This window comes from Musa acuminata, chromosome BXJ3-4, assembly GCF_036884655.1.
Source record: "Musa acuminata AAA Group cultivar baxijiao chromosome BXJ3-4, Cavendish_Baxijiao_AAA, whole genome shotgun sequence".
Taxonomy (NCBI): Eukaryota; Viridiplantae; Streptophyta; class Magnoliopsida; order Zingiberales; family Musaceae; genus Musa; species Musa acuminata.
Genome location: NC_088352.1, coordinates 21,570,058 through 21,595,000, shown reverse-complemented (window position 1 = coordinate 21,595,000; position 24,943 = coordinate 21,570,058). Strand labels below are relative to the sequence as shown.

Below are 24,943 nucleotides of genomic sequence, written 5' to 3'. Positions count from 1 at the left end.
AGACATCGCACCGAAGACCAGCATGAGACCATTAAGAGGGAGAGAAGTACGCGAAGGTTTGGAGCTCTCAAACCCGTGACTTGTGATTCCTCCTCCATCCACGTCCACAGGGCGGACCACCGCCAGCAACTCCACACACCAACAGACTGCGCGGTGCTCCCAATCCCATTTCGACTTCGCCGACTAGATCCCCCCCCCACCTCTCTCTCTCTCTCTCTCTCTCCCTGAAACCCTCTTCCATGGAGAGGCTTATCTCCTCCTCCTCCTCCTCCTCCTCCTCCTCCTCTATCCCATCTCGGACAGCGGCTCTCCCGCAGATCCCCAGGCTTCGTTCTTTGCTCCGCCTTCGGTCCCCCGCCGATCTAAAGTTCGGCCCTTGGTTGACGCCGCGTCGGGATCTGAAGCCCCCGCCCGTGCTCGTCTCCAAGCAAAAAGGGCCGCCTCTTGCTGTCCGTTGGGCACAGGGGGAGCCACGGCCAGCTCAGCTACGTGACCAATTCTCCGGAGGACGAGAAGGAGGAGGAGGAACAGTATTGGATGTGGTTTTACTTCGAAAGGTGCGATTTTGTGCGTCCTTTGTGGTCCTTTTAAACCCTTTACCCTTTTGCTGCTTCATTTGGTTTTGAATTTGCTTAGAACGGGGTAAGTATTGGCAAATATTCGAATTTTCTATTAAGAAAAATTGTGGTTAGAAAAATTGGTACGTGGACGGTACTTTTCCCTTTAATTTCGGAGTTGCCGCTCGATCTTGCGATGATTATTTTAGGTCTACTACAGGATTTTAAAATGCAATGCGTTTCTGGGGATTGAAAGACACGTATAAGCGCATTTGGTTCCTTTTTACTTGTGACTCAGATGTGCAGAGAGCATACTTGGGTGAATATTAAGATATAAATTTCGGAATACTTTCTTGCTTTATTATTTTAGCAGATACGCCTGGGAGGTTAATGTTGTGAAGTAAATGGGTAGATTTTAGTTACAACGGATCTTAAGCAATTTAAGTTAGGAGAGAGACCTTAAGCAAAAATGAAATGGCTAAAACTGACTTGTGCACTGTGGTAAGGATCTGCATTTCCAAAATAGCTGTGAATTTTCTTCTCTGGATTTCTGACCTTGAGCATGCGCATATGAGCTTCTTTCCCCTTTTGCTTTTAACTTGCTTTTCATTTGTTCACCCGATGCTCGAGGGAAGCTTGGTCTCCTAGAAAGTTGGAATCTGTGGTAGGATAAGATTGTCCATGTGCTATTATATTGGTGACAAATTTTAGACATGTTATGTGTAACATTTAATCCACAGCCTTGTTTTCAAACTGAATTTATAATCTCTTGTGCAGCAACTATCCATTTTATGCATCTCATATTTTCTTTAGATCGAGTTACTCATCTTCCATCTTTCTTTTATTTGACGTTTCTTGATATAATTACTCTGCCTGTATTTATAATCATTTTCATAAAAGTTTAAAGACCAGTACTAATTGTGGGTACTCAAGTCTGAAGATCATCAGTAGTTGGTTTACATTGTCTATGGAGATGTTATACATCCATATTTTATTTGCAGTCTATTCTCTTCAAAGTTTGTGTTGCCACTTCTAAAGATACATTCATAATGTTTTTGCTGCATGCATAGTAAACAACTTTATAAGTTAAGAAAAAAATGAAACGTAACTGCTATTTGTATTCCCTTGTTACTCTTACTGTATTTCTTCAAGTCTTCAATTGTTGGTTGATTCATAAAATTTTTGAAGTGCAAATACTTAGTACAGTTATCATCGGACGAGATGTCGGTTGTTTTGTCTTTGGTGTTATGATGCCCGCTGTTGCTTCAATTTGTCCGCGTTGGATCAACTGCTCATTCTATCTCAAATTGACTCCTTCATTCTCTTTTGGGGCATTGTTGTGTTTGAAACCTTCATATTGTAGCCTTAGGCAAGCGGTCACAGAAAAAAGTTTCCTAGAATAAGTTGCCATTAGAAGTAAACTATAGCACGATAATAATAGGAGGCAGATTTTGAGAATCATTAGGAGGAAAATGAAGGAGATTCAGGAGCAAGTGTAGGTTCCTTTTTTTTTTCTTTGCCTTTGTTTCTTTTAGGCAATGAAGATTGGTTACTGTGACCAATCTTCCAAAATAGAAACTCCATGATTAGCAAGTTGTAAATGCTTTGTGAATCTTTGCATTTGAGTTTTTGTTTTTGTCTTTGTGTCTATCTGCACAACTATGGTTGTAAGTTTAGGTGTTTGGCTAATAATTTTGGTTTTATTTCCTTGTTTTGCATTTTTAGATAGCATTAGCTCATTTCCAGTATAACTAGGCTAACAAGGCAACATTTATGGTAGTTCAACTGGACTGCAAAGTTTATCATTTTCAGTTGAGGCTGCAAATTGATGGATCTGTTTGAGAATATATGTTTGAGTCAGAATGAAATTGATGCTTTTAGAGCTGTGGTTGGCATGCTTAACTCTGGACATACTTGCCCTAGAAGAAATTTCAATACTTGACTATGCTACCCTTTTCATTTTCTAGATGATACAGGTACCTTGTTTTGAGAATGCTCTTACTGTGATTGTTGATTTCTTATGATTATGATTTAAAGGTGACACACCATCCATTAAAAGACCAACAATATTTTTTCACCAGGTTTTTTGGTGAACATGGAGTTCCATTGAGCAACCTTTTATACTAAACACAGCTTTTTCCATCTTCAATGTTAAGTTTCTTTCATAACTTTGCATTTGGTAACTTTTCAGGTTGCTCGCTCTGCTGTAATTGTCCTTTCAGCAATTGTAATGGCAATAATCCATCCGATTCTGGCACAACCCTCTTTTGCGACAGTGCAATCTGCTGCCAAACCGGCTGGACAACTTATTAGAACTGAGTTGTTAACTAGTGCTTGGACTGGCTTTTTTGCTGGTTGCTTGCACACATTATCCGGCCCTGACCATCTTGCTGCCTTAGCTCCATTATCCATTGGAAGATCAAGGATAGAGAGTGCTATAGTTGGAGCCCTTTGGGGATGTGGCCACGATGCTGGTCAAGTGATTTTTGGTTTGCTGTTTCTCACGCTCAAAGATCGTCTACACATTGAGATCATCCGCACATGGGGAACCAGAGTTGTCGGTTTTACTCTGCTCATCATAGGTGCTCTTGGAATCAGGGAGGCATCCGAGGTGCCTACTCCCTGTGTTGCTCTAGATAACGGGGAGTGCCTTGCGGAGCCGTTAGATGCCAGCTCCAGTGGGAAGAAACAGATTGGATTCGCAACTTTTGCCACCGGCATTGTGCACGGTCTACAGCCCGATGCACTCATGATGATCTTGCCAGCACTGGCGCTTCCATCACGCGTGGCTGGCGCCGCTTTCTTATGCATGTTTCTCGTCGGCACCGTGTTTGCAATGGGGAGTTACACAGTATTCATCGGAACATGCACAGAAGCACTGAAAGAAAGGGTTCCTAGGATCACAGAGAAACTAACATGGGCTGCTTCACTCGTAGCAATATCCATGGGACTTGCTATTCTAATTAGCCAGTTCTTTGGCTTCAGCCTGTATTGAGCTTCGCCTCGACTAACATTGTTCTTGGCATCCTTAAATCTCGACAGCACAGCCTTTCTAAGAACCGGCTTTCGCCATGCAAGTCACCAGCATCACAGTTAAATTTTTTGAGTTGAACTATCTACCTTTAGCTCATAATGTTAACCATGGTCAAGTCTGCCCTAGACCAAGGTTATTTTTGCTTTTATCCTAGTCTTGGAAATTTCAAGCCTTTACAGATTTAGCTATTCGCTTTTGTTCTACTTTGACAAGTAATCATGACCGAATGATCGATCGTATTTCAGCTCTCGACTTTGAATCATGTCGTAAGTTAATAATTTTTGCCATCAATCTAGTTTTGTTTATTTGATTGTATCTTACACTAGTATGAATTTTTAGACAGCTGAGGATTTCTACGTGTGTATTATGATGCCAGCAGTCTATATTTTTTATTTTATTTGTTTTATTTCGAGCCTATTAAGCTTATTAGAACAATTATATGGTCTCTTTTATTTTTGAGCCTATTAAGCTTATTAGAACAATTATATGTTCACTCTTCCAAACGCGACAATACTAAAAATATATGAGCCAAGAGGGATCAATTACCGTCGTCCTGTCGTGGTTCCAAAGTCATGCATATATACCTAAACACATCGACTGCACTGCATGCACGTACCCAACGATCCCTCACGAAAACAACACACGTTAACATCAACTTAATCCATGCTAGGATACAACACGGTGACATGGAGAAAGTGACGCTCCTAGTACGTCAATCGTCAATCATTTTCATCCTACTTGATCTTTACATTAACACTTTACTTTTGGCACCTAATTTTTCTGTTGCCTAACACCATTAAACTTAGCTGCTCTTCATTGTCGGATACTTGGATCTCTTTTGACGACTACTGCCTCATCACTGGTGATGAAGGAAAGGTGTGACGACAACGTAGTTGGTTCTCGCCATTCTCCTACTCCAACTTTTGAGCCCCATCCTCCCATCACGTCGATAGCTTTATGTAGTGTGGGTTGATAACGAAGCTGGAGGAATATTATGTGCCCATAAAGCTCTCTAACCAATCCCCAATTGATAGTTCAACTCCACCCACCATTGTCTTCTAGCTCAGCTCATGCCATTCTTCTTTTCCTCTATATATATTTACTGATATCATTTAGCTTTGTTCATGATCACAGTAAAACAGTAAAACAGTAAAAGAGACGATATACCTTGGACTGTTTCATTGTGTTCCAGTGGTTTCTCAAGGTAACAATTGGTTCCTGGGTCTCAATCCTTGGTCCCACCAAGCACTTCAATTCCAACAGGCAATCCAAAGATCACTTACCTTACATGTCCTGATCTTTTATGTTGTCTTGCTGCTTCAGAGTTCAAGTTGTTCAAGGAGAGGTCAATTTCGTAAGTCTCTAAAGGATGTGTCGTTGCAAATGACCTATAATTAATCTCTTAAAGTCCTCCAAACCTTTGCGATGAGAAAGAGACGAGTGTGTGTATATGGCATGTGAAGAAACCTTCAAGAACACTACTCCATAATCATTGTCCTCGCTCACCCAACACTTAAATTAAACCACCTTTATCATCCAATATTAACAGCTCTTTGGTGGTGGATACTCTTCAGTCTTCAGTGTGTATATATACTCCACTCCTCCTCATCCTTTTTATCGTCAAAGGAAAAAGTGTAGGAGATAGCAGCAAACGATGGCTTCACTCGTCGCCTCACTCTTCATCTTCTCCCTTCTTCGTCTGGGTGATGCACTCAGCGTGGGTTACTACACCGAGACTTGCCCGCAGGCGGAGGCGGCCGTGATGGAGGCCGTGAAGCGAGCGACGGCCAATGACAACACTGTTCCTGCAGCGTTGCTTCGGATGCATTTCCATGATTGCTTCGTTCGGGTGCATGATCTCCCCTCCTTCCCCTGTGTCCATCGTTCGAAGGGCATGAATGATAATGGCCAACTGTGGCTGCACTCTCTGTTTCTTGTAGGGTTGTGATGCCTCAGTGCTGTTGAACTCCAAGGGGAACAACACTGCGGAGAAGGATGGGCCACCCAACATCTCACTGCATGCATTCTATGTCATAGACAATGCCAAGAAAGCTGTGGAGAAGTTGTGCCCTGGTGTGGTTTCTTGTGCTGATATATTGGCACTGGCTGCCAGAGATGCAGTGGCCCTGGTGAGCACACAATACGTAGCAGGTGTTCACCCCAACAACTGATCGAATGCCTGTGATATTGATCCTGGTATGCTATGGGTTGCAGTCAGGAGGACCCAAGTGGGAGGTTCCAAAGGGGAGGAAAGATGGAAGGGTTTCCAAGGCCAGTGAGTCAACACAGCTTCCAGCTCCAACCTTGGACTTCTCCCAGCTGAAGCAGATCTTCTCACAGAGGGGACTCTCCACAAAGGATCTTGTAGCACTAACAGGTAATAATGCAGCAAAAAATCAACTCTATCTGTCACCAAAGAAGAAAACAAACAGATATAGCAAGCGTATCATGTCAGCCAAGTGCAAGAAAGGCCATCATAGAGCCTTCGATTGGTATCCTCTTCGATTATTGGTCTGGTCTCTTCATTAACTAATCCACAAGAGGCTCTGTGTCACTGACATTACCAAGATCACCACTACCTTCTGACCTTGTATCTGCATGGTGCAGGTGGCCACACTTTAGGGTTTGCTCACTGCTCCTCCTTCCAGAATCGGATCCACAACTTCGACGCGACCCACGACGTGGATCCGTCGATGAACTCCGACTTCGCGGCGAGGCTGAGGAAGGTGTGCCCGGCTCACAACAAGGTAAAGAACGCAGGATCAGCCATGGATTCCACCACCACAGTGTTCGACAACGCCTACTACAAGCTGCTCATCCAAGGGAAGGGACTGTTCTCTTCCGACGAAGCTCTTTTGACCCACCCCAAGACCAAACAACTGGCATCCAAGTTTGCTGCTTCGCAAGAAGAGTTCTTCGAGGCTTTTGTCAAGTCCATGATCAGAATGGGAAGCATTCAAGGTGGGCAGGAAGTGAGGAAGGACTGCAGGGTGGTTAATCAGTGAAGGTTCGTTCTTTAGCTAGAGTTAGGTACAATGGAATGGGTAGAGATGGTGGGTGCATTATTTCTTTTAGGCTGTCATCCTCTCCTTTGTGTGTGTGTGCATGCAAGGATGGAATAAAGATAGCTGAACTGTCTCCTTCCAAATAAATATCTAATAGAGTGACAATGTTAAGTGGAGATGGATGTATTCCTCATTAGCTAATGTAATTTACAACATGTTCATAAAATGTGCACTGGATTAGCTAGTAAATAATAATAATAATAATAATAATAATAATAATAATAAATTATCCTAAGATTTTAAACTCGAATCTCACTTTCATAACTTATCTTTTGTATAATAATAATAATAATAATAATAATAATAATAATAATTATTATTATTATTATTATATGACCACTATAAATAATAAAAAATCTACCATTTTCCTGTCATGTTTGGATGAAAAAAAAAGACCGCTTAATTGTATAGAAAATTCTTGATATATGCTAGAATGTGAAGCTTGAAGTAGTTTAACGCAAATTATGCCCCCAAAAAAGAGGAGTTTAATTTAAACATATATCTTCCTATAAAAAAAAAGCAACTTATTAGAATTAGATCAGAGATAAATATGATTTAAATTTAATGTTTTTATTATAATATAATATAATATTATACGAATATAAAATATATAAGATAAAATTACTATTTCATAATAAACATAAATAGAGGATAAGAATGACATGTATAATAAGATTTTTCTTCTAGAATTGAGGGTATATTTAAAGGTACAAACGGTTCAATGTTGGATTTCCGAATTTGCGGTTCGACCGGCCGGACTGATCTGCTTTTTTTGTTTATCACTCGGATCGAACCGCTGAAACAAATCGAGAGACCGTGCCTCCACCGCCATCGCCGTCTCTTCGACGACGCCGGGCGATCGGCCCCTACACCAAAGCCATCCAGGTTCGAATCCTTTCTCCTTTCTTAAGTCCTCCATTCATGCGTTTGCCTTTGTTGATTAACACTGACAACATGCCCGCTTCCTCGAACCCTTATCTCACCAATCGAGAATCAAACACTGAACCAAATGGAGGTAAATTCGTGCTCCTTCCTCATGAAAGGAAAGGGGAGCAAGAGAAGACCTTCGGCGGATTGTTCTTTGTGCATTCTATTTTGGTTGGAGGTTCTTGCACAAACCTTGCATCTTGATTATATTCGTCTTTCTTTCATTTGGGCTTGAATCCAACATGATTAGATACTGGGGAGAGTGCCGGTGCTTAGTTTAGTATCTTTGTAGACAACTCGTATGAGATTTCTATTTGTTTGAGGTAGGGTTTTCTCATCGTTACCTCTCCGTACTGTGTTCTTTTAGGGCCGATCAAATGCTTCCTCAGTCTGGTGATTGTAAAAGTTAGGTTTTTGATCTTGATAGTGGGTACTTTAAATTTTTGCTTTGGTGAATTCTGTGACTACTAAGACACTTGGTGATTTCTGATCTTAATAAAGGATCAATTGAAAAGCTGGCTCTTTTTTTTACCAATATCAAGAATGCATCTGATCATCTTTAGCTTCAAGCATTCAATTAGGTTGTACAGATGCTGGCTTCTACTGGTACAAGCTTCTTACATCTGTTTGAGTTCGCTTATCGATTTTGTCTGTAATATACAAAAGAAAGTTACATGGAAGAATCTCCATAGTCATTGATGGCCTTTGAATGCTTTAGAAATGTTTTTTCTTCAATTCTAGCTATTGAGGCTACAAGTGTTTCTTCTAAGATGTCCTTGGACAAATATCAACAGTCTCATGGAAGAATTATTTTTATTGTTTTATTGAAGTTAATCAGATAAGCAAGATTGTGGTTTCTCCCATACTAACTATTAGTCTCTGTGCACTTTCAATTGGACAATACCTGTATTAATAACATTAGTAGTGTTTTCAGCTCTTCTTTTTGCTATCTATAGGATTTGTATTGGACTAGACTAGCGGTCTTTGTGTAAAAAGGACAAACAGGTAGTATAGTATTGTTCTATTGGCCTTAACAATCTGGCATAACAATCTCTTTTTCTCATAATGCCTTGAATTCTATGGTTGAATTCAGATGACCCAAAGCACAGTATCTAATATGTAAAAATTTTTAACTGTGGCTACTGGAAAACAACTTGATCCTGCCACAACTAGATTTCACTGTGTACTGTAGTAAATTCATACTTTCGTGCTTTGGCTATTCTCGTGCCCTTCGAGTCGGTTTCATATTTTTGCACTTTGCCTTGCTTCTACATGTTGCTGTCGATGACCACCTTTGGTAGTACTGCAGTTCTCGAAATCATTTCACTTGTGTTTCTTTTGAAGTGCCAGAACGTTGTCAGTTTCACAGAATATGTCCTGCTATGGTTTCGTGAGAAACACATTAGCATGAGATTGGTTTTTATCGATATTCTTGTTGCTTATCTGAGTTTATATATTACTGATGTAGCATTGGAAGACGTCATCGAGGGCCACTCCTGCAGACACAGTCATTACATTAGTAAAGCTTGCGAGGCCAACATTGGAGGCTGCTCGATCGGTTCACTTGCAAACAATGCCATCTTATCTGAGAAGATCCAGGAACATTCTTGTCCCATCGATTCAAGTCAACACTAGCTAAAATTTTCCCACCAATTTGAACAGCTACGCAAATCTCTTAACTTCTTCTTCTTTCCATCAACAGTGTGTATTTATTTATGGTTTTGTTTCATGCAAATTGGCACCCAGATCCAATTCTCATTTCACAGAACATTTAGTAAATAATTCCTAAATGTTGGTTAAGATACATGATGAAATCTTTGTGTGCCAAATACACTGTACTCTTGCTTTTTTTTTTTTTGGCAAAAACAGAGCCTGATGTAGAGTATGGTTTTTTATGTGGTATGGCAATGATTTGGTATTGTGCAATTACTGGAGAATGAATTCTCTCTCTTCATATCTATCTATCTATCTATCAGTAGGTTTATATATTATTGTTAAACACACATTCTGTCACGGAACAAGAGATCCTTCCATCATAAAACAAAAGCACTGCTGATAGCAATATTATTTCGTTGCATTGGCTACACTCAACTCTCGATTACCTTTAATAGAAGATTACAATGATTTCATAGTTTGCCACAATCGAAGTCAGCCATACTCATGTACTTCTTTGTCAATGCACCAGCCAAAACCTGGTCTCTCAGGAGACGGGCGGCCCAGCTGCCGCCTTGTTGTACGATCCCTATCACATAACCAGTGGCGACAAGCTCAAAGCCCCTCCATCTCCTGGCGTCGGCATACTTCTTCAGTGCTGCCTCGACCCTGCTGCCTTCGTCTTCTTCTCCGCCTCCCTCCCGTCCGCCGATGAGAGCTTCGCCTAAGCACTTGGCCAGAACAACTCCGTCTTCCAGCGCCGAGCAGCCGCCTTGGCCGAGGTCGGGAGTCATGGGATGGAACGCGTCCCCGGTCACGCAGACGTTCCCTCTGCTGATGTCACCCCACAGCAGGTTGAACGGGGATCTGTATCTCAAGTGAGCGGACGCTACGCTGCTCAGCTCGCTCCTCTCTATTACCTGTAAGACCTCTTGAGGAACCTTTTCGCTCTTCAGCTTGCTCAGTACAAATTCCTTCACCTTAATAACATCTTTGTTCCATTCTTCGTCTGCAAACAAATAATCATAATATATATATATAAAAGAAATCCAAACATACAAGCGGGCAGTGGAGGAACTCACACCATTTGCTCCGGCAGCCCATGTGAAGAACCAGTACATGCTGTTTTCATCGCAGGGCAACAACCCTGCTCGATAGCCTCTCCCGAAGTACTGCGCAAACTCCGGCTTGAATCCGTGCCCCTCTTCAAACATGGCGAAGCCTCTTGCTGCGTAGCGCCCGGAGAAGGTCGGCTCCTTGAGGCCCAGCCATTTGGCTACAGTGGAGTTGATCCCATCGCAGCCGATCAAGACCTGCAGAAACCATGCAAACCAATGGTGCGGAAACTGATCTCCCTCTCCGATTGCTCTTTCTCAGGTGACGCACATAAAAGATCGTCCGTACCTTGGCTTTGAGCGTGGATCCATCTGCCAAGTGGAGGAGTTTGAATCGACCTGCGTCCTCCATGGAGACCACCTTGGACGAGTACCTGATGGTACCTTGTGGAAGCTCCTTGGCTAGGGCTTCGACCAGTAGGTTTCTTCTGACGCAACGAACCTCGTCATCCCCACTACTTGGAAGAGAGAAGAATTAGAACCAGCTCTCGAGCATAAGGAAAGAAGAAGATTTTGGGAGGTTTCGCTCACCGTTTCTTTGATTCCTTGATTGCTAATGTCGAGGTGATTGACCCAGAAGACGCAGAGAAAGAGACCAACCTGCAAAGGCCAAATGCCTGTGAAGCCAATCACATCTGCGAAGATTATGGACGCTCGTGTTCGTCGCTTACGCTTCGAGCCGGACGTGCTGCTTCCGGAGCGTGTCTCCGACGCCGAGAGCGTCCAGCGCTCTCCACGCGTTGGCCCACGTCGACAGGGCGAAGCCAGCAGCCCGCAAGGTATCGGATGACTCCAACACCAGACAGCGCACCCCGAGCCTGCATTGGAAGGGCATTTCATCGATCAGCTAGTGCTCATCCTGACTCCATTAAGGTGTTCGAGGTCGATCGGTACCTGTGCAGTCCCACGGCCGCCGCGAGCCCCGCCAGCCCGGCGCCGACGATGACGATGCCCTCCACGGCCTCCATTCTCGTTTGTATCAGGCAATGGTGATGCAGAGAAGGAGGAGCCCGAGGAGGAGATAAATAGAAGGGAGGTGTGAGGTCAGTGCTGATGGTGGGAGACGAATCTGCCGTGCCGACAAAGAGATGCGGGCATAGCCGCCAAGTCTGGCCAAAACATTGAGTGGTCGATTTGGGCAGCTCCAGCGATGAATCATCAGAAGCGGCCGAGCTTTGGATGATGGCGAGAGCAACAGCGAGACACTGATCCAATAGCGTGTGGCGGCTATGGATGTCGCGATCGAGGAGAAGAATCGAAGGCGGGTCCCAGTTGCTCCGCCAACTGCAAGGCGGGTAGTTGGCGACGGTTCGTGGCGCTTCGTGCGTCAAAGTTTGTCAATGGTGTCGGGATTAAGTCAAAATTGGGTGAGCAATTAAGTAGAGAGTCAAAAAAAAAAAAAAATGATTTTGATGTTGCACACCATAAGCAAGTAGGATCACCATTGAACAAGGAAATGCCAAAATGTTTGTTATATTTGTAAGATTAAATTGTATTCATTACATCAACAGTACACTAAACACTAAATTGTCTGAATAAATATTTTGAAGACTTATTATAATTGTCCGTCTGTTATCATAATATATATATATATATATAGGTGGATGTTGTGATGTGGGCAGCATTAAAATGAATAAAAAGTTTGCAACAACAACAACAACAATAATAATAATAATAATAATAAATTAGAATTAAAATTTTTAATTGAGACAGAAATCGCTTTCCATCTGTCGCTTCATTTGGAGTGACCTTATGTGCCAGTTCTAATAATTGATACAATTTAGGTATAATTTAAGGTTTACTGGACCATGATTGATCCAATGACAATGATGAAGAGCAAGGTGACAATTTCTATAACAATAATGGAAAGTAAGATGACAAGTTCAGTTAATTGACTGATTGAGATAACAAAGATAAGACCTTATCTTTGTGTAAATCACACTCGGAGCCCACGAGCACATTCATCTTAGACATTGAGAAAGTTTCACAAGACATCCTGACGACACCTCATAATAATGTCGGATCGACTCTAACGTTATCAATTTTTCCCCTAATAGTAGTCATCCTCGAAGCCCGTGAACACATCCATCTGGGACATCGAGAAAGTTTCACAAGATATCTTGACGATATCTCATAATAATATCGAATCAACTTTAACGTTACCAATTTTTTCCCTAACAATAGTCATCCTCGGAGCCTGTGAGCGTATCCATCTTGGACATCGAGAAAGTTTCACAAGACATCCTAACGACACCTCATAATAATGTCGGATCGACTCTGACGTTACCAATTTTTCCCCTAACAATAGTCATCCTTTGGAGCCCGTGAGCGCATCCATCTTGGACATCTAGAAAGTTTTACAAGACATCCTGACGATACCTCATAATAACGTCGGATTGACTTTGAGTTTTTGTTAGATGTTGGCATGAAATATGGAGGATAAATCTGCTGCAATCACTTAATTAAAAACAAAGGAAAAAAAATGGTCCAACAATGTTTTTACTTGGAAACTAAGATAAATGTCCTGCTTGAAGAACTAGCATCATGTCCACACAAAGATAAGATGCAATAAAGACCACTAAAGTTGAGGTTTCATTTTTTGGGAGGCTCTACAAGATTCAAGTATCACTTAACTTGAATAGCCCATAGCCCATCTCCTCACTTAACTTAACCCTAATTCATATTAGGGTGATGTGGGTGACTATGTTTTAAAGGCAGAAAGAGGTATAAATAGGGCAACAACGAGGGCAGGAGATCCTTGCAGTAGTAAAAAGGAGGAGAAAAAGACAGAAATCCAAAGAGAAGGAAAGAGAAGAAAACAAGAACAATACAAAGAGACTGTTCTCAAACATCAAACAGTGTTCTCATCTCAGGTTAGATCAAATCTATAGTAGATTTTTACTATGATTACTTGGGAAGAATTATGAAGGATTTAGATATTGAGCACAGTGATGTGATCCTTATATCTCAGTTATTCTCTTGTGATTATTACTAGGGTTTTGGGTAAGAGATTGAGATTTATATATTTATTATTATTATAGTGGATTATCTCTAGTTTGCCCCAAGGTTTTTACCCTTCACATTGAAGGGGTTTTCTACATATATCTTAGTGTTCTATTTGATTATAGTTCCATTTAATTCCGTTGTGTTTTATGGCATACTAGTATTTGTTCATATATAAAAGTTATTTTTCTTTATATCCCATCAACTAGTATCAAAGCAGGGTTGGGGTGATTTAATTTTTGTATTTGAACATGGAGGCCAATAATATTTCTCGCATTATTAGTTTAAATGGAAACAATTGGATGATATGGAAATCAAGAATGGAAGATCTATTGTATTGCAAAGATTTATATGAACCTTTGTAGGGGATAGTGCAAAACCTACGACTATGACAAATAATGAATGGAAGAGGTTAGATCAAAAAAACAATTGAGTTTATTCGATAGTAACTTGATAATAGTGTCTTTCACCATATTTCTACTGAAAGTTCTGCATATTCTCTTTAGAAAAAATTTGAAGGTCTCTATGAAAGAAAAATAGCTGGTAACAAAGCTTTTTTGATCAGAAAACTTGTGAACCTAAAATATAGAGAGAGTGCTTCTATTGCTGAGCATTTGAATGAAATGCAGAGTATTACTAACCAGTTATCCTCTATGAAAATGTCTATTGATGATGAGTTGCAGGCATTGTTACTTCTCAATTAATTACTAGAAAGTTAGGAGACACTGGTAGTTTCTCTTAGTAATGATGCGCCAGATGATGTTATCACCATGAGTCAAGTAACAAGCAGTTTGTTGAATAAAGAGTTGAGAATAAAGAATTCAGTAATATCTCAGAATAATTCACATGCACTTATCTCAGAGAACAAAGGAAGGTCAAAGTTTAGAAGCAGTTCACGCATGGGTAGGAGCAAGTCAAGATCAAGAAAAGATATTATTTGCTATAACTATGATGAGAAAGGACATTACAAGAACCAATGTAAGCAACCTAAGAAGAGCAAGAAAAAGAAAAAAGAAGTGGAGTCTACAGAGTCAAAGGATAATACTACAACTATAGTGTAGGGTGGTGATTATTTGATTTTGTCTCCTTTTGATGATATTTTTTCTTGAGTGGGTGATTGACACAGGTGCTTCTTATCATGCTACACCATAGAGGGAGTTTTTTGCTACATACAGGTCTGAAAATTTTGGTGTTATCAAGATGGACAACTATGGCACAGTAGACATCATTAGCAATAGGTGATATCCATTTAAAGACCAACTTTGGCTGCATGTTGGTGCTTAAGGATGTAAGGCATGTGGTTGACTTGAGGCTGAATTTAATTTTAGTTGGAAGACTCGACTATGATAGCAGATTTTACAAAGGGTAATGGAAGCTCGGTAAGGGTTCTCTTGTTATAGCTAGTGGAAAGAAATGTCATACTTTGTACAGGTTACAGGCTAAAGCTTATGGTAAGCAGTTAAATGCTACAGAGAAAGACTTTAGCATGGAGTTGTGGCATAGGCAATTTGGACACATGAGCGAGAAGGGGCTACAAGCTCTTAGAGGTACATCCGGACCTTAGAGGTACACATTTGAACCATTGTATTGATTGTTTGGCTAGTAAACAACACATAGTTTCATTTGCTAGTCTTGCTTTGTCTAGAAAAATGTATATCTTAGACTATGTTTATACAGATGTATGTAGTCCTTTGAGGACAAAAACTCCTGGTGGATCTGTTGATGTTCCTAGTATAAGTAGTACACTTTATTTTATCACTTTTATAGATGATTTTTCTAGGAAAATTTGGGCATATGCTTTAAAGACCAAAGATCAGGTGATTAATGTCTTTAAAGTGTTTCATGCTAGGGAGACAAAAAGGTAATTGAAATATATAAGATCATATAATGGTGGTGAGTACACAGGATTATTTGATGATTATTGCAAGTCATATAGGATCCATCATAAGATGACAATTCCTAGTACACCTCAGCATAATGCAATTGCAGAGAGGATAAACCGCACCATCATGGAAAAGATCAGATGTATACTTTCACAGACCAAGCTACCCAAAAGGTTTTGGAATGAGGCTTTGAGAACTGTAGTTGATGTGATCAACTTGTCGCCATGCATAGCCCTAGATGGTGATGTTGCAAAGCATATATAGTCAGGGAAAGATATTTCCTACAAGTATTTGAGAGTGTTTGGTTGTCATACATTTGCACATGTTCCAGACAATAAGAGGTCAAAGCTGGATGGTAAGACTAAAGAATGTATTTTTCTTGGTTATTCACATTATTAGTTTGGTTACAGGTTTTGAGATAAAAAAAAGCAGAAGCTGTTCAGAAGCAAGCAGAGATGTGGTCTTCTTTGAGGATCAAACCTTTAAGGATTTGAAAAAGAAGACACAAGCTAAGACTTCTGCAAAAGGATTAACAGATTGTGACCTAGTTACTCCTCTAGTATATCAGGGTGATGGGGGAGATATGTAGGAAGATGATATAAAGCCTAATGTTGATCTACCTACTGAACATGTTGAACAAGAATAAGTTGGAGAGCAACTTCATACAGAACCTTAGTTGAGAAGATCTTCTAGACAATGTCAATCTTCTAGAAGATACTCTACAGATGAGTATGTGATGCTTACTGATGTAGGTGAACTAGAGAATTACCAGGAAGTAGTTGAAAGTGAGCAGAAAGAGAAGCATTTGCAGCTTCAGAAAATTCACACAAATGATAATAGAACAGATATGTTGACAAAGACCTTACCAAAAAAAGACAAGAGATATGCCGACAACTGGTCGACATGGCTTCACATTGAGGAGTCATGGGACAGCCTCCCTTATGGGATGAAGAGGGAGGTTGTTGGGCTGGTAGCCCATAGATTCAGCATATAGTGGACTTGAACAGCCCACAGCCCACAACCCACAGCCCACCTCCTCACTTAACTTAACCCTAATTCATATTAGGGTGGTATGGGTGACTGCGTTTTAAAGGCAGAAAGAGGCATAAATAGGGCAGTATAGGAGATCCTTGCAGCAGCAAAAAGAAGGAGAAAAAGATAAAAATTCAAGGAGAAAGAAAGGGAAGAAAACAAGGACAACACAAAGAGACTGTTCTCAATTATCCAATAGTGTTCTTATCTCAAATTAGATTAAATCTACAGTAGATTCTTACTATGTTTACTTAGAGAGAATTAGGGAGGATTTAGATATTGAACATAGTGACGTGATCCTTGTATCTCAGTTATTCTCTTATGATTGTTGTTAGAATTTTGGGCAAGAGATTGAGATTTGTATATTCATTATTATTATAGTAAATTATCTCTAGTTTGCCCCGTGATTTTTACCCTTCACATCAAAAAAAATTTGTAAGTATATCTTGGTATTCTATTTTATTATGATTCTATTTAATTTCGCTATATTTTATGACCTGTTAATATTTATTCATATACAAAAGTTATTTCTCTTTATATCTCATAATATATTATTACTGACATTACTATTTCTCTTACACATTGTACCTTCTAAAAACCCACATAATTTACATATAATAAAATTCCATATAACTTCAAGAAAACTTCAACCAACTTGGGACTGAATACTGAATAATCACAAAATGGCAGAATTAGCTGCTGTATTTGGTGTAATTTCTAGTGACAGGTACTAAGTATACATGATAATTTCTGGTAACTGATTTTATTTTCAGGGCTGAGTACAGATCCAGGGAAGATGATCAGAGAACCGCCCAAAAGAATAGAAGAGACATGATGATACTGATCTTAGAGTTCGAACGTGATGAACGATTACGAGGTGTCTGTACAACCTGAGTATGGTTGCTCCTTGGATTTGGGGCTTCTGCAGAAGTGCTTGGTTCAAAGGCTACTCCTGGGGAAGGTGCTGGAGAGGGTGCAGGAGAGAGATTTTGAAGAGGCCTAGTGCTGGAATTTTCAGTACTATAACCTAAGCATCAGAAAAATTTCATGATCAATGAAAACTGTAGATAACTGATGCTTTCGTTTGGTGAAATATACTCACAATCAAATTTCTTCCAACCCAAACTCAGCTTCTCTCGGTCAAAGACAACGCGGAGGCCTGTCATGAAATTTTCTGAATGAAATGCAAACATAAAACATGTAAACTCGTGTCAGTTCGGTGAAAAGCTTGCAAACTAACGAAATTGGAAATGAAAAAGCAACCAGAGCATCAATATTGCTCAAACCTATAGAATTTGTGGTCTGACATATGCAGAAGAGAAGGCAGATTTTCTTCCCAATCATCGACAGTATAAACCTTTTAAGTGCTTACCCCGAGAATTGACTAATCCAAGTCACAGCTATGACCCAGTCTAGCTGCAAATGTAGTGCTGCTACCTATTTGATTTGACAAGCACATTTTATCTTCTTTTATTTTACTAAAAAATACCCAAGAACACAATTGTACTTCTCAACTTTGAACTGGGATATTAAACAAGAAAAAATTGGATTTTGTAGAGTCACAGATGTTGACGATTCCACGATTATATATCGCGAAAATAAAGACATGAAAGTACGAAGCATAGAGGAATGACCGGCACACTGGAAAGTCTATGAACAAAAGTCCATAAAAGTCATATTAGTTGGAATCAACCCCTTCTACACAAAAGCCAAACACCGTCTAGGCCCAAATAAAGCAGCCAATCATAAACTTGTTGCCATAAATATAAAGCAACTTGAAATGCCAATTTAACCAACAATCCCAAGGACATAAAACTAACGTCTGCTACAGTGCTACAGTATGAAAAAAATATAAAATTATTCGGTACACCAGGATGTATCGCTCGGTATGCCCTGATATACCGTTCGGTACACCGATATCGTACTGTACCAAGCCCGGGTCGAAATGCCGGTATGGTACGATATGGTACGATGAATCTTACATAAAAGATAACATTTTCAGTCAAAACTATAGCTATGCAGGAATAATCAAAATGGAAGATGGAAGAACTTACGCCCGATTATATTAAATCCACGACTCTTGAGAACTGCCAGGCAACATATATATACATTTTGCTGCCTCTGACAAATGGAATACAATTGTTAGTAGGGTGCAAGTTTGTTGGACTATTAAATAAATAACTTTTACCTCTATGAACATTAGCATCGGATGACTGACAGGAAACTTGCTTCCACCTTTTGCTATTAGACTTATATTAGGCCGCTGAAAACTATATCTTGAGCTGCATGAAGCAAAAACTAAGGACCTAGATACATACGTATAAACATTGTAAAATATTCCAATAGTTGTCATCATAAATTGATAACCTTGAATTATAACAAAACTCAAAAGGTAGACTATTATCAGGTTTGCGTCGGTTCTCCTGTACCTGTGCATTGAACTGTAAAGAGGAACAAATATAAGTCGGCATATCTTTAATAACTTGTCATGTTTTTCGAATAAACCATTTGCTAATCTTACACTTTCAGTGAATTTTGTATAAACTGGATCAGGTAAGTATGTGAACGAGGTGCCAGAATCAACTATAACGCTAAAATCTGAATCAATTGAAGTATTGCCCACTTCCATTCCGGTTATGCTGATATTATAAAAGCTGGAGAACAATATCCAAGAAGATGAGGAAATGGATTATGCTTCAGATGAAAATAAAAGGATGTGAAAACATTCAAACAAAATGCATTGCCAACAAACACATCAATGACAAAGGAGCTCACCCTCTGTTGTCAATATTAAATGGTGTCTCTTCTTGGTCTAAGCTACCTTTATCTCCAAAATTGATTCTCCCAATCCCATCAACTCCAAAACACATGGAAAAAGAGTCTAATATGATTCCTTTACTTGACAAAATGCTAGGCACAGAAGTATTTCCCATACCAAGCCCAAAGATACCATAGGGTAATGCCATGTTCATACCTTCCACATACTCACTGCACCTGCAGAACTCAAGAGTAAAATAATCATAAGCTCTGATCAAGGAAGTATTAGTGAAGACAACAGGACTGTCAAATCAATTTTCTACTTAATCATAAAATGGAAGTATTAGTCAAAGATGAATATACCCAAATGTGATCTGCGCTTCAACAGTTTTGGAAGTAGCATCTTCTCTTCTCAAGTATAAGACGTCCTCAACCAAAATGCCCAAAGATGAACTATCATCAGCATATCGAACAAAATAAGGGCAATTACTGTTTGCTCCAGAACACTTGCTCCGGAGGTCGCAGAAGCTGCTGTTGCAGGGAACATTTTGGCTGGTTGATGATTGACCAGGACTATAGATACCCTCCAAATTGTTAACCTGTTCAAATATATATCAATTAAATGCACATCATGCAAGGAAAAATAGAAAATACAAATCTGTACGTCCCAACTATTTGCGGTCAACTACATAGATCTTTTGCCGCCATTGAAATCTTTAAAAAACCATATATTTATTTAAGTTTAGAGTACTTAAATCTTTACTTATAGTTTCTATTGAGATCTTTTTAGATTTTCTTCTATCTCTTTTCTTACCATTAGCTTTAATCATTTTATTTATTCTAACTACCGCATCCACAGGTCTCATAATCATATACTCACATCATCTTAAACAATTCTCTCTTATCTTATCCTCCATTGAAGCGATACCTAGTTGTTCACGAATAAAAATATTTTTTTTACTATCTTTCCTAGTAACTCTACATATCCAAATCATTATTCTCATCATAGCAGCACAAATTTCATATATATATATATATATATATATATAAACAATATGATAAATTAAATAAGTAAAAAATCTATAGGAAGGAGTACTTCATACAGGTCATGATGATATTGTGAAAGATGTTATCGACAAGATTGTGAATGATCATTGTAAAACATTCTAGAACTTCAACCTGCACAAACTAGGGAAAGCTGTTATACTTGTATAATCAACTACATAAATCATAAACCAAGCACCAATCCAAATTAAACAAGGTAGCCAATACGGATAAAAGAAAGGATTCAAGCATTCTCTTGCATAGTGCACATAGATGATGCATCAATACATCAAGAACCTGAAAAATTTTTACATGCACAGATGTTTATTCAGAAAGACTTCGTTGTGGAGTTTATTTTCAGAGTAAAGCTCACTCCAGGAGGTATTTAATTGGATCATATTGATAGGGAATTGAGCAGTAATTACATATCTCTCAGCAGATGTCCAACAAGAAGCCATAAGAGAGCAAATTGTATGGTTATTTAAACAAGAGATTTTGGACATCAACGACTTGGATTTGCTAAAAGTCATATCTCACTTCTAAAATGACATACTCTGTGATTAGCTTGAATGACAGGATTTCCGAAGACAAAAGAATTGCTTACTGGAGTCAGTGAACATGGAACCCAAAAGAGAGAGCTACCCGTGTCCAGAGCCACCAAAATCGTCATGTTTGGAGTCCCCAGCTCAACGACCGCATAGTATAAGCTGATTCCCTCACACAAGACGCAACACAAATCAGACAAAGCACCTTTGGAATTGGAATTCAGCGAGCGAGAGAATGAGAGACAGAGAGGGCGCACAATCCTGGGAGGTCGATCCAGAAGGTGGCGTTGCCATTAGCGAAGGTAAGCACCGAGCCATCGACGAGGGAGCGGCGGTGAAGGACGCGGTCGTGGGGGGAGAGGGCGGCGGCGTACTCGGCGGTGCCCTTCTCCGGCCACCATGCGCCAGGGAGCCCGTGGTCCTCCTCCCACTGCCTCACGCGGTCGGAGAAGCGGTGGTGTAAGTCGAGGCTGAGTGCGGCCGCGACGGTTACGGTAGAGGCCGCGCCGATGATGATGAGGAGAAAGAGGAGGTAGCGGTGGTGGAAGGGGTGGAGACTCCTGGCCATCGATGCGAAGAGCGACGGCGATGGTAGAGAGGATGAGGAGGAGGAGGGTCTGATGGGAGGGAATGGGTCGTTGCGGGTTTAGAGGGGACTGCGTCAACGGCGAGGCCAGTGGTGGGTCGGTCGGTCGTCCGAGAGAGAGACACTGTACAAAAAGGATACCACTGTCTCTCTCGAACGCGTTGTCCAGTTCATGACTTAAGCCCGTCAATAATAATAATAATATGATTAGGAGGATTCTTATGAGTTAATCATCCCGTCAAAGATGATAGTGAGATTGAAATTATGATATGATGAGGGTGATAATTACGATAAAACTTGTGTGACACCCGTTGACGCCCGTGTCTCTGTCGGGCTGACAGCGTGTGACTGACACGGGTCGTAACGCCAACCGAGGCCCATTAATGATCGCTCAAGCTCGATTCCTCACGTCACGCCAACAACGATGTCAGATGTCATCAGAAGGTACGATCCTGCCCCCTACGAGCAGGCACGTCAGGTAACACCAAACTCCCCTATAAATACCCTTGCATTCTAAACGGATGGGGGGGGGGGAACACGACCACCGACTAACTTAGTCATCGGAGGGGTCGGGTCAAGCCTCCCGACCCAACCTGTGTGCAGGGACGAAGACGAGGCGCCTCTCTCCGGACACATTGGCAAGGAGCTCATTCCTGAAGGAAACGGCGACCCGTCATCCGGACCCGAACCAAGCCGCGTCGGCCTCGAGGCCACGGCTAAAAAGTTGTTTACACTAACATTTTGGCGCTAGAAGGAGGGCCGGATGTCGAGGGATCGCCAAACCGACTCGGCCGAACCCGCAGTCGAGGGGGCGCACCCGGTCGGGGCTCCAGGGGAACATTCCCCGCGGACGGATCTCCGCAACGAACACCCCGCCACAACTTCAGAGCGCTATTGGCAGATCTTTAACGACCAGGGTTTGTTGGCGCCCGACGCCCCCTCCAACGAACCGTCGCCCGTCTTGTCCGAGGCCTTTCTCGACCTCACCCATTAGGTCCAAGTTCTAACCGGTATGGTGCAGTCCATCATTACACTCATCTCTGGAACACTGCACCCGCCGACCGCCGAACCGGCGCAACAGCAGGAGCCGCCTATCCATGCTCAGGCGCAGCCCCTGGAGCTCCCCACTTTGCCTCGGATCCCGTCGTCCCCACTCGGGGACCGAGTGACGACGGACCGGAGAGGCCACGCTCAACCTGAGGCCCTTCCTTCGGCCTCGACGGACTCCCTGCGAGCCCAGTTGCTTCTCGTCAGTCAACGACTTGACGAGGTACAGAAGGAGGTCCGCAGGTCAAGAGGAGAGCTCGGGGAGGATGTACATCAGGGATCCCCATTCGTCCCTGAAATACGGGATCAGACAGTCCCACAGAACTTTCGTCTTGTTGAATCTCGTATTTTGATGATGAAACTACTTGATATATGTTTATGATTTAATCTGCGTTTTGAGTGACGCAGGATGCTTCAATCAGGATGAGATAATTAAAGCAGGAAATTCATGTTGTGCCGGAGGAACATGTCAGAAGATTGGACGTCGGGCCGGTGGATCGGTCGACGTATTGACAGAAGGCTTCGGGCCGTGGACTTGGGCATCAGGCCAAGAAGAGCAGGTATTGTGCCAAGGATATCGGAGTTGCGGAGTCAACTGGCCGATTGGGCAATAGGCTACAGGAAAGGACGATGCGCCGAAGAATCGGATGAAGCGTCGAGGGACCAATGACATGCCGGACAACTTGGTTAATTGCTTAGGATTAATTGTCTCAATCGAAGTTTTGTTTTAAGTGTGCAGGATTAACTACGATGAAAGTAAGATATGCAACAGGAGTTGCACCGGAGTCAAGACAATGATCACGTTGGGAGTTCGAGAGTTCGACGGAAGTTCGGACAGTCGTCGGAGGTTCTGCGGGAACAAATCCGAGAAGTCCATGAGCTTGCCAAAGAAGCTCGTCGGAACTCGCCAAGTGGATCGTCGCAAGTCCAGGAGTTTTCCGGAAGTCCGCAGGAGCATCACCGAGGGTTCATCGGATGATCAACGGAAGTTCGCTAGAAGCTCGCCGGAAGAAGCGATTGATGCACCGTAGCAAGTTGCAGTAAATGTCTTAGGAAATATCATAGTTAGCATAATGATTAAGTTGGAAATGGGAGGTGATCCCATTAACTTAATCTTGGGGCAATTGGGCCCTAGAAAAACCCAAATTGGGCTGAATGGATCAACCCATTCGGATCCTGATTTCTTCCAGGCGGTTGAACCGCCCAAGCCAGGAGGTGCAACCGCCTGGACTAAGTCTCCGAGCGAGACTGGGTGGTGCAACCGCCCCATCTAGGAGGTAGCATCGCCTGGGCTCAGTCTCCGAGCGAGACTAGGCGGTGCAACCTCCCCTAACAAAGGTGGCACCGCCTGGGCTCGGTCTCCGAGCTCTGCTGAGCGGTGCAACTGCCTCAGTCAGGAGGTGGCACCGCCTGAGCTCGGTCTTCGAGCTCTGGCAAGAGGTGCAACCGCCCCTGACAGGAGGTGGCACCGCCTAGAGGCTCAGTCTTCGAGCTCTACTAGGCGGTGCAACCGCTCCAGTCAGGAGGTGCAACCGCCAGATCCCGAAATTTCGGGAATTGACAGTTTTGAGCTCCAAATTCAAACTGGCTTGGGGCCTATAAATACCCCACCCATTCAGCACTGAAATGGAACTAAACATACACCGAAATCCTGATCTTGTTCTGTGATTTTTAGAGCTCAAAATTGTTGTAAAGGCTAAAAGCTCTTCTCCCTCTTTTCTTCCAAGTTCTGAGCTTTAAAGAGAGGAGAGAAAATTCTGTAAGGGTTGTCTCATAAGCCCGTCAAAATGAGTGAAACTGTAAAAGGGTGATTGGCCTTCGCCTATTGAAGGAAGGCCTCTAGTTGACGTCGGTGACCTCGTCGGTAGAGGAAGCCAAAAGTGGAGTAGGTCAAGATTGACCGAACCACTCTAAATCTCGATTTGCATTTACTTTGAGCATCTTATCTTTACTGCAAACCTCCTCAATAGCTTACTGCCTTATGTGCTTTTACAAACGTGTTTCAAAGTTCAGTGATTTCCAAATCGGCGTTTAGACGCAAATCAATTTTATCGTACGAACGTCGTATTTCAGTTTGCGCCTATATTCTGATTTTCATCATAACTACATACTGCCTTCATAGATTTACTTTAACGTCATCTCGCTTGATCTTAAGTTAAAGTAATCTTAGAATCGGCTTTCACACCGAAATCGATTTTATTGTACGAACGTAGTTTTAATCGCAGAAAGATTTTCGTTGCACTAATTCACCCCCCCCCCCCCCTCTTAGTGCCCTTGATCCTAACAATTGGTATCAGAGCCCGGTTTTTCTCATTTCAGATTTACACCTGAGAGAAATGGCTCTTCATGGCTTTCAAGAGGGCTTATCGGTTGTTCGTCCACCGTTGTTTAACGAATTGGACTACACTTATTGGAAAACTCAAATGAGAGTTTTCTTTATTTCTATGAACTTGGATTTAGGGAATATCATTGAAAACGGTTTTCAATTTCCCTCCAAACCGATGAACGAATGGTCGGATTTTGAGAAGAAGTATTTTTCTTTAAACGCAAAGGCTATGAATGCCTTATTTTGTGCTTTGGACAAAAATGAGTTCAATCGGATTTCTACGTTCGAAACGGCTTTTGACATTTGGCGAACACTTGAAATCACGCATGAGGGAACTAGTAGAGTCAAAGACTCGAAAGTTAACATTTT

The 24,943-nt window shown here is 41.6% G+C and overlaps 4 protein-coding genes and 1 long non-coding RNA gene across 5 annotated transcripts in view; 3 read left to right on the top strand and 2 right to left on the bottom strand.

The window, feature by feature from the left end:
• The window catches only part of LOC103974262 (chloroplast protein FOR GROWTH AND FERTILITY 2), a 3,837-nt gene extending 2 nt beyond the window's left edge, over positions 1–3,835 (top strand). The window contains exons 1-2 of the mRNA XM_009389043.3: positions 1–557; positions 2,749–3,835. The exon at positions 1–557 is cut by the window's left edge and continues 2 nt beyond it. Coding sequence (XP_009387318.2) covers positions 240–557; positions 2,749–3,552 — 1,122 coding nt within the window. The 5' untranslated portion in view covers positions 1–239 and the 3' untranslated portion in view covers positions 3,553–3,835. The remainder of the gene's footprint in view (positions 558–2,748) is intronic.
• Positions 3,836–5,200: 1,365 nt separating this feature from the next.
• Positions 5,201–6,772, top strand: LOC135634736 (peroxidase 64-like). Its single transcript, XM_065145284.1, has 4 exons — positions 5,201–5,440; positions 5,532–5,720; positions 5,806–5,968; positions 6,199–6,772. Exons 1-4 carry the CDS (start codon positions 5,246–5,248, stop codon positions 6,594–6,596), a joined length of 945 nt encoding a protein of 314 aa, XP_065001356.1. The 5' UTR covers positions 5,201–5,245; the 3' UTR covers positions 6,597–6,772.
• Positions 6,773–7,405: 633 nt separating this feature from the next.
• On the top strand, positions 7,406–11,904 carry LOC135636647 (uncharacterized). The gene is made up of 3 exons (XR_010495983.1): positions 7,406–7,541; positions 9,052–10,158; positions 10,614–11,904. It is a non-coding gene; the product is annotated as an uncharacterized LOC135636647 (long non-coding RNA).
• On the bottom strand, positions 9,620–11,378 carry LOC135636646 (monooxygenase 2-like). Its single transcript, XM_065148522.1, has 6 exons — positions 11,246–11,378; positions 11,023–11,169; positions 10,883–10,951; positions 10,641–10,806; positions 10,321–10,549; positions 9,620–10,245 (listed from the first exon to the last, which is right to left on the bottom strand). Exons 1-6 carry the CDS (start codon positions 11,317–11,319, stop codon positions 9,710–9,712), a joined length of 1,221 nt encoding a protein of 406 aa, XP_065004594.1. The 5' UTR covers positions 11,320–11,378; the 3' UTR covers positions 9,620–9,709.
• A 5,010-nt stretch (positions 11,905–16,914) lies between the features above and the next one.
• Positions 16,915–21,363, bottom strand: LOC103974265 (aspartyl protease family protein 1). Its single transcript, XM_009389046.3, has 10 exons — positions 20,873–21,363; positions 20,675–20,777; positions 19,390–19,625; positions 19,045–19,263; positions 18,791–18,923; positions 18,637–18,710; positions 18,458–18,551; positions 18,324–18,390; positions 17,372–17,443; positions 16,915–17,296 (listed from the first exon to the last, which is right to left on the bottom strand). The coding sequence occupies exons 1-10, from the start codon at positions 21,181–21,183 to the stop codon at positions 17,070–17,072; spliced, it is 1,536 nt and encodes a 511-aa protein (XP_009387321.2). The 5' UTR covers positions 21,184–21,363; the 3' UTR covers positions 16,915–17,069.
• Positions 21,364–24,943: the final 3,580 nt, after the last annotated feature.

What these genes read in the sequence shown, in the direction of transcription:
- LOC135634736 (XM_065145284.1), top strand. Translation starts at nt 5,246, where the DNA reads ATGGCTTCACTCGTCGCCTCACTCTTCATCTTCTCCCTTCTTCGTCTG. An exon ending in CCAGAGATGCAGTGGCCCTG is followed by an intron (nt 5,721 to 5,805) that starts GTGAGCACACAA and finishes TATGGGTTGCAG; the next exon opens with TCAGGAGGACCCAAGTGGGA. An exon ending in GGATCTTGTAGCACTAACAG is followed by an intron (nt 5,969 to 6,198) that starts GTAATAATGCAG and finishes TGCATGGTGCAG; the next exon opens with GTGGCCACACTTTAGGGTTT.
- LOC135636646 (XM_065148522.1), bottom strand. Translation starts at nt 11,319, where the DNA reads ATGGAGGCCGTGGAGGGCATCGTCATCGTCGGCGCCGGGCTGGCGGGG. An exon ending in CAGCACGTCCGGCTCGAAGC is followed by an intron (nt 10,952 to 11,022) that starts GTAAGCGACGAA and finishes TGGCCTTTGCAG; the next exon opens with GTTGGTCTCTTTCTCTGCGT. An exon ending in ATCAAGGAATCAAAGAAACG is followed by an intron (nt 10,807 to 10,882) that starts GTGAGCGAAACC and finishes TCTTCCAAGTAG; the next exon opens with TGGGGATGACGAGGTTCGTT.
- LOC103974265 (XM_009389046.3), bottom strand. Translation starts at nt 21,183, where the DNA reads ATGGCCAGGAGTCTCCACCCCTTCCACCACCGCTACCTCCTCTTTCTC. An exon ending in TTCCATGTTCACTGACTCCA is followed by an intron (nt 19,626 to 20,674) that starts GTAAGCAATTCT and finishes ATATTTGAACAG; the next exon opens with GTTAACAATTTGGAGGGTAT. An exon ending in TGGATTTAATATAATCGGGC is followed by an intron (nt 17,444 to 18,323) that starts GTAAGTTCTTCC and finishes CATTTCATTCAG; the next exon opens with AAAATTTCATGACAGGCCTC.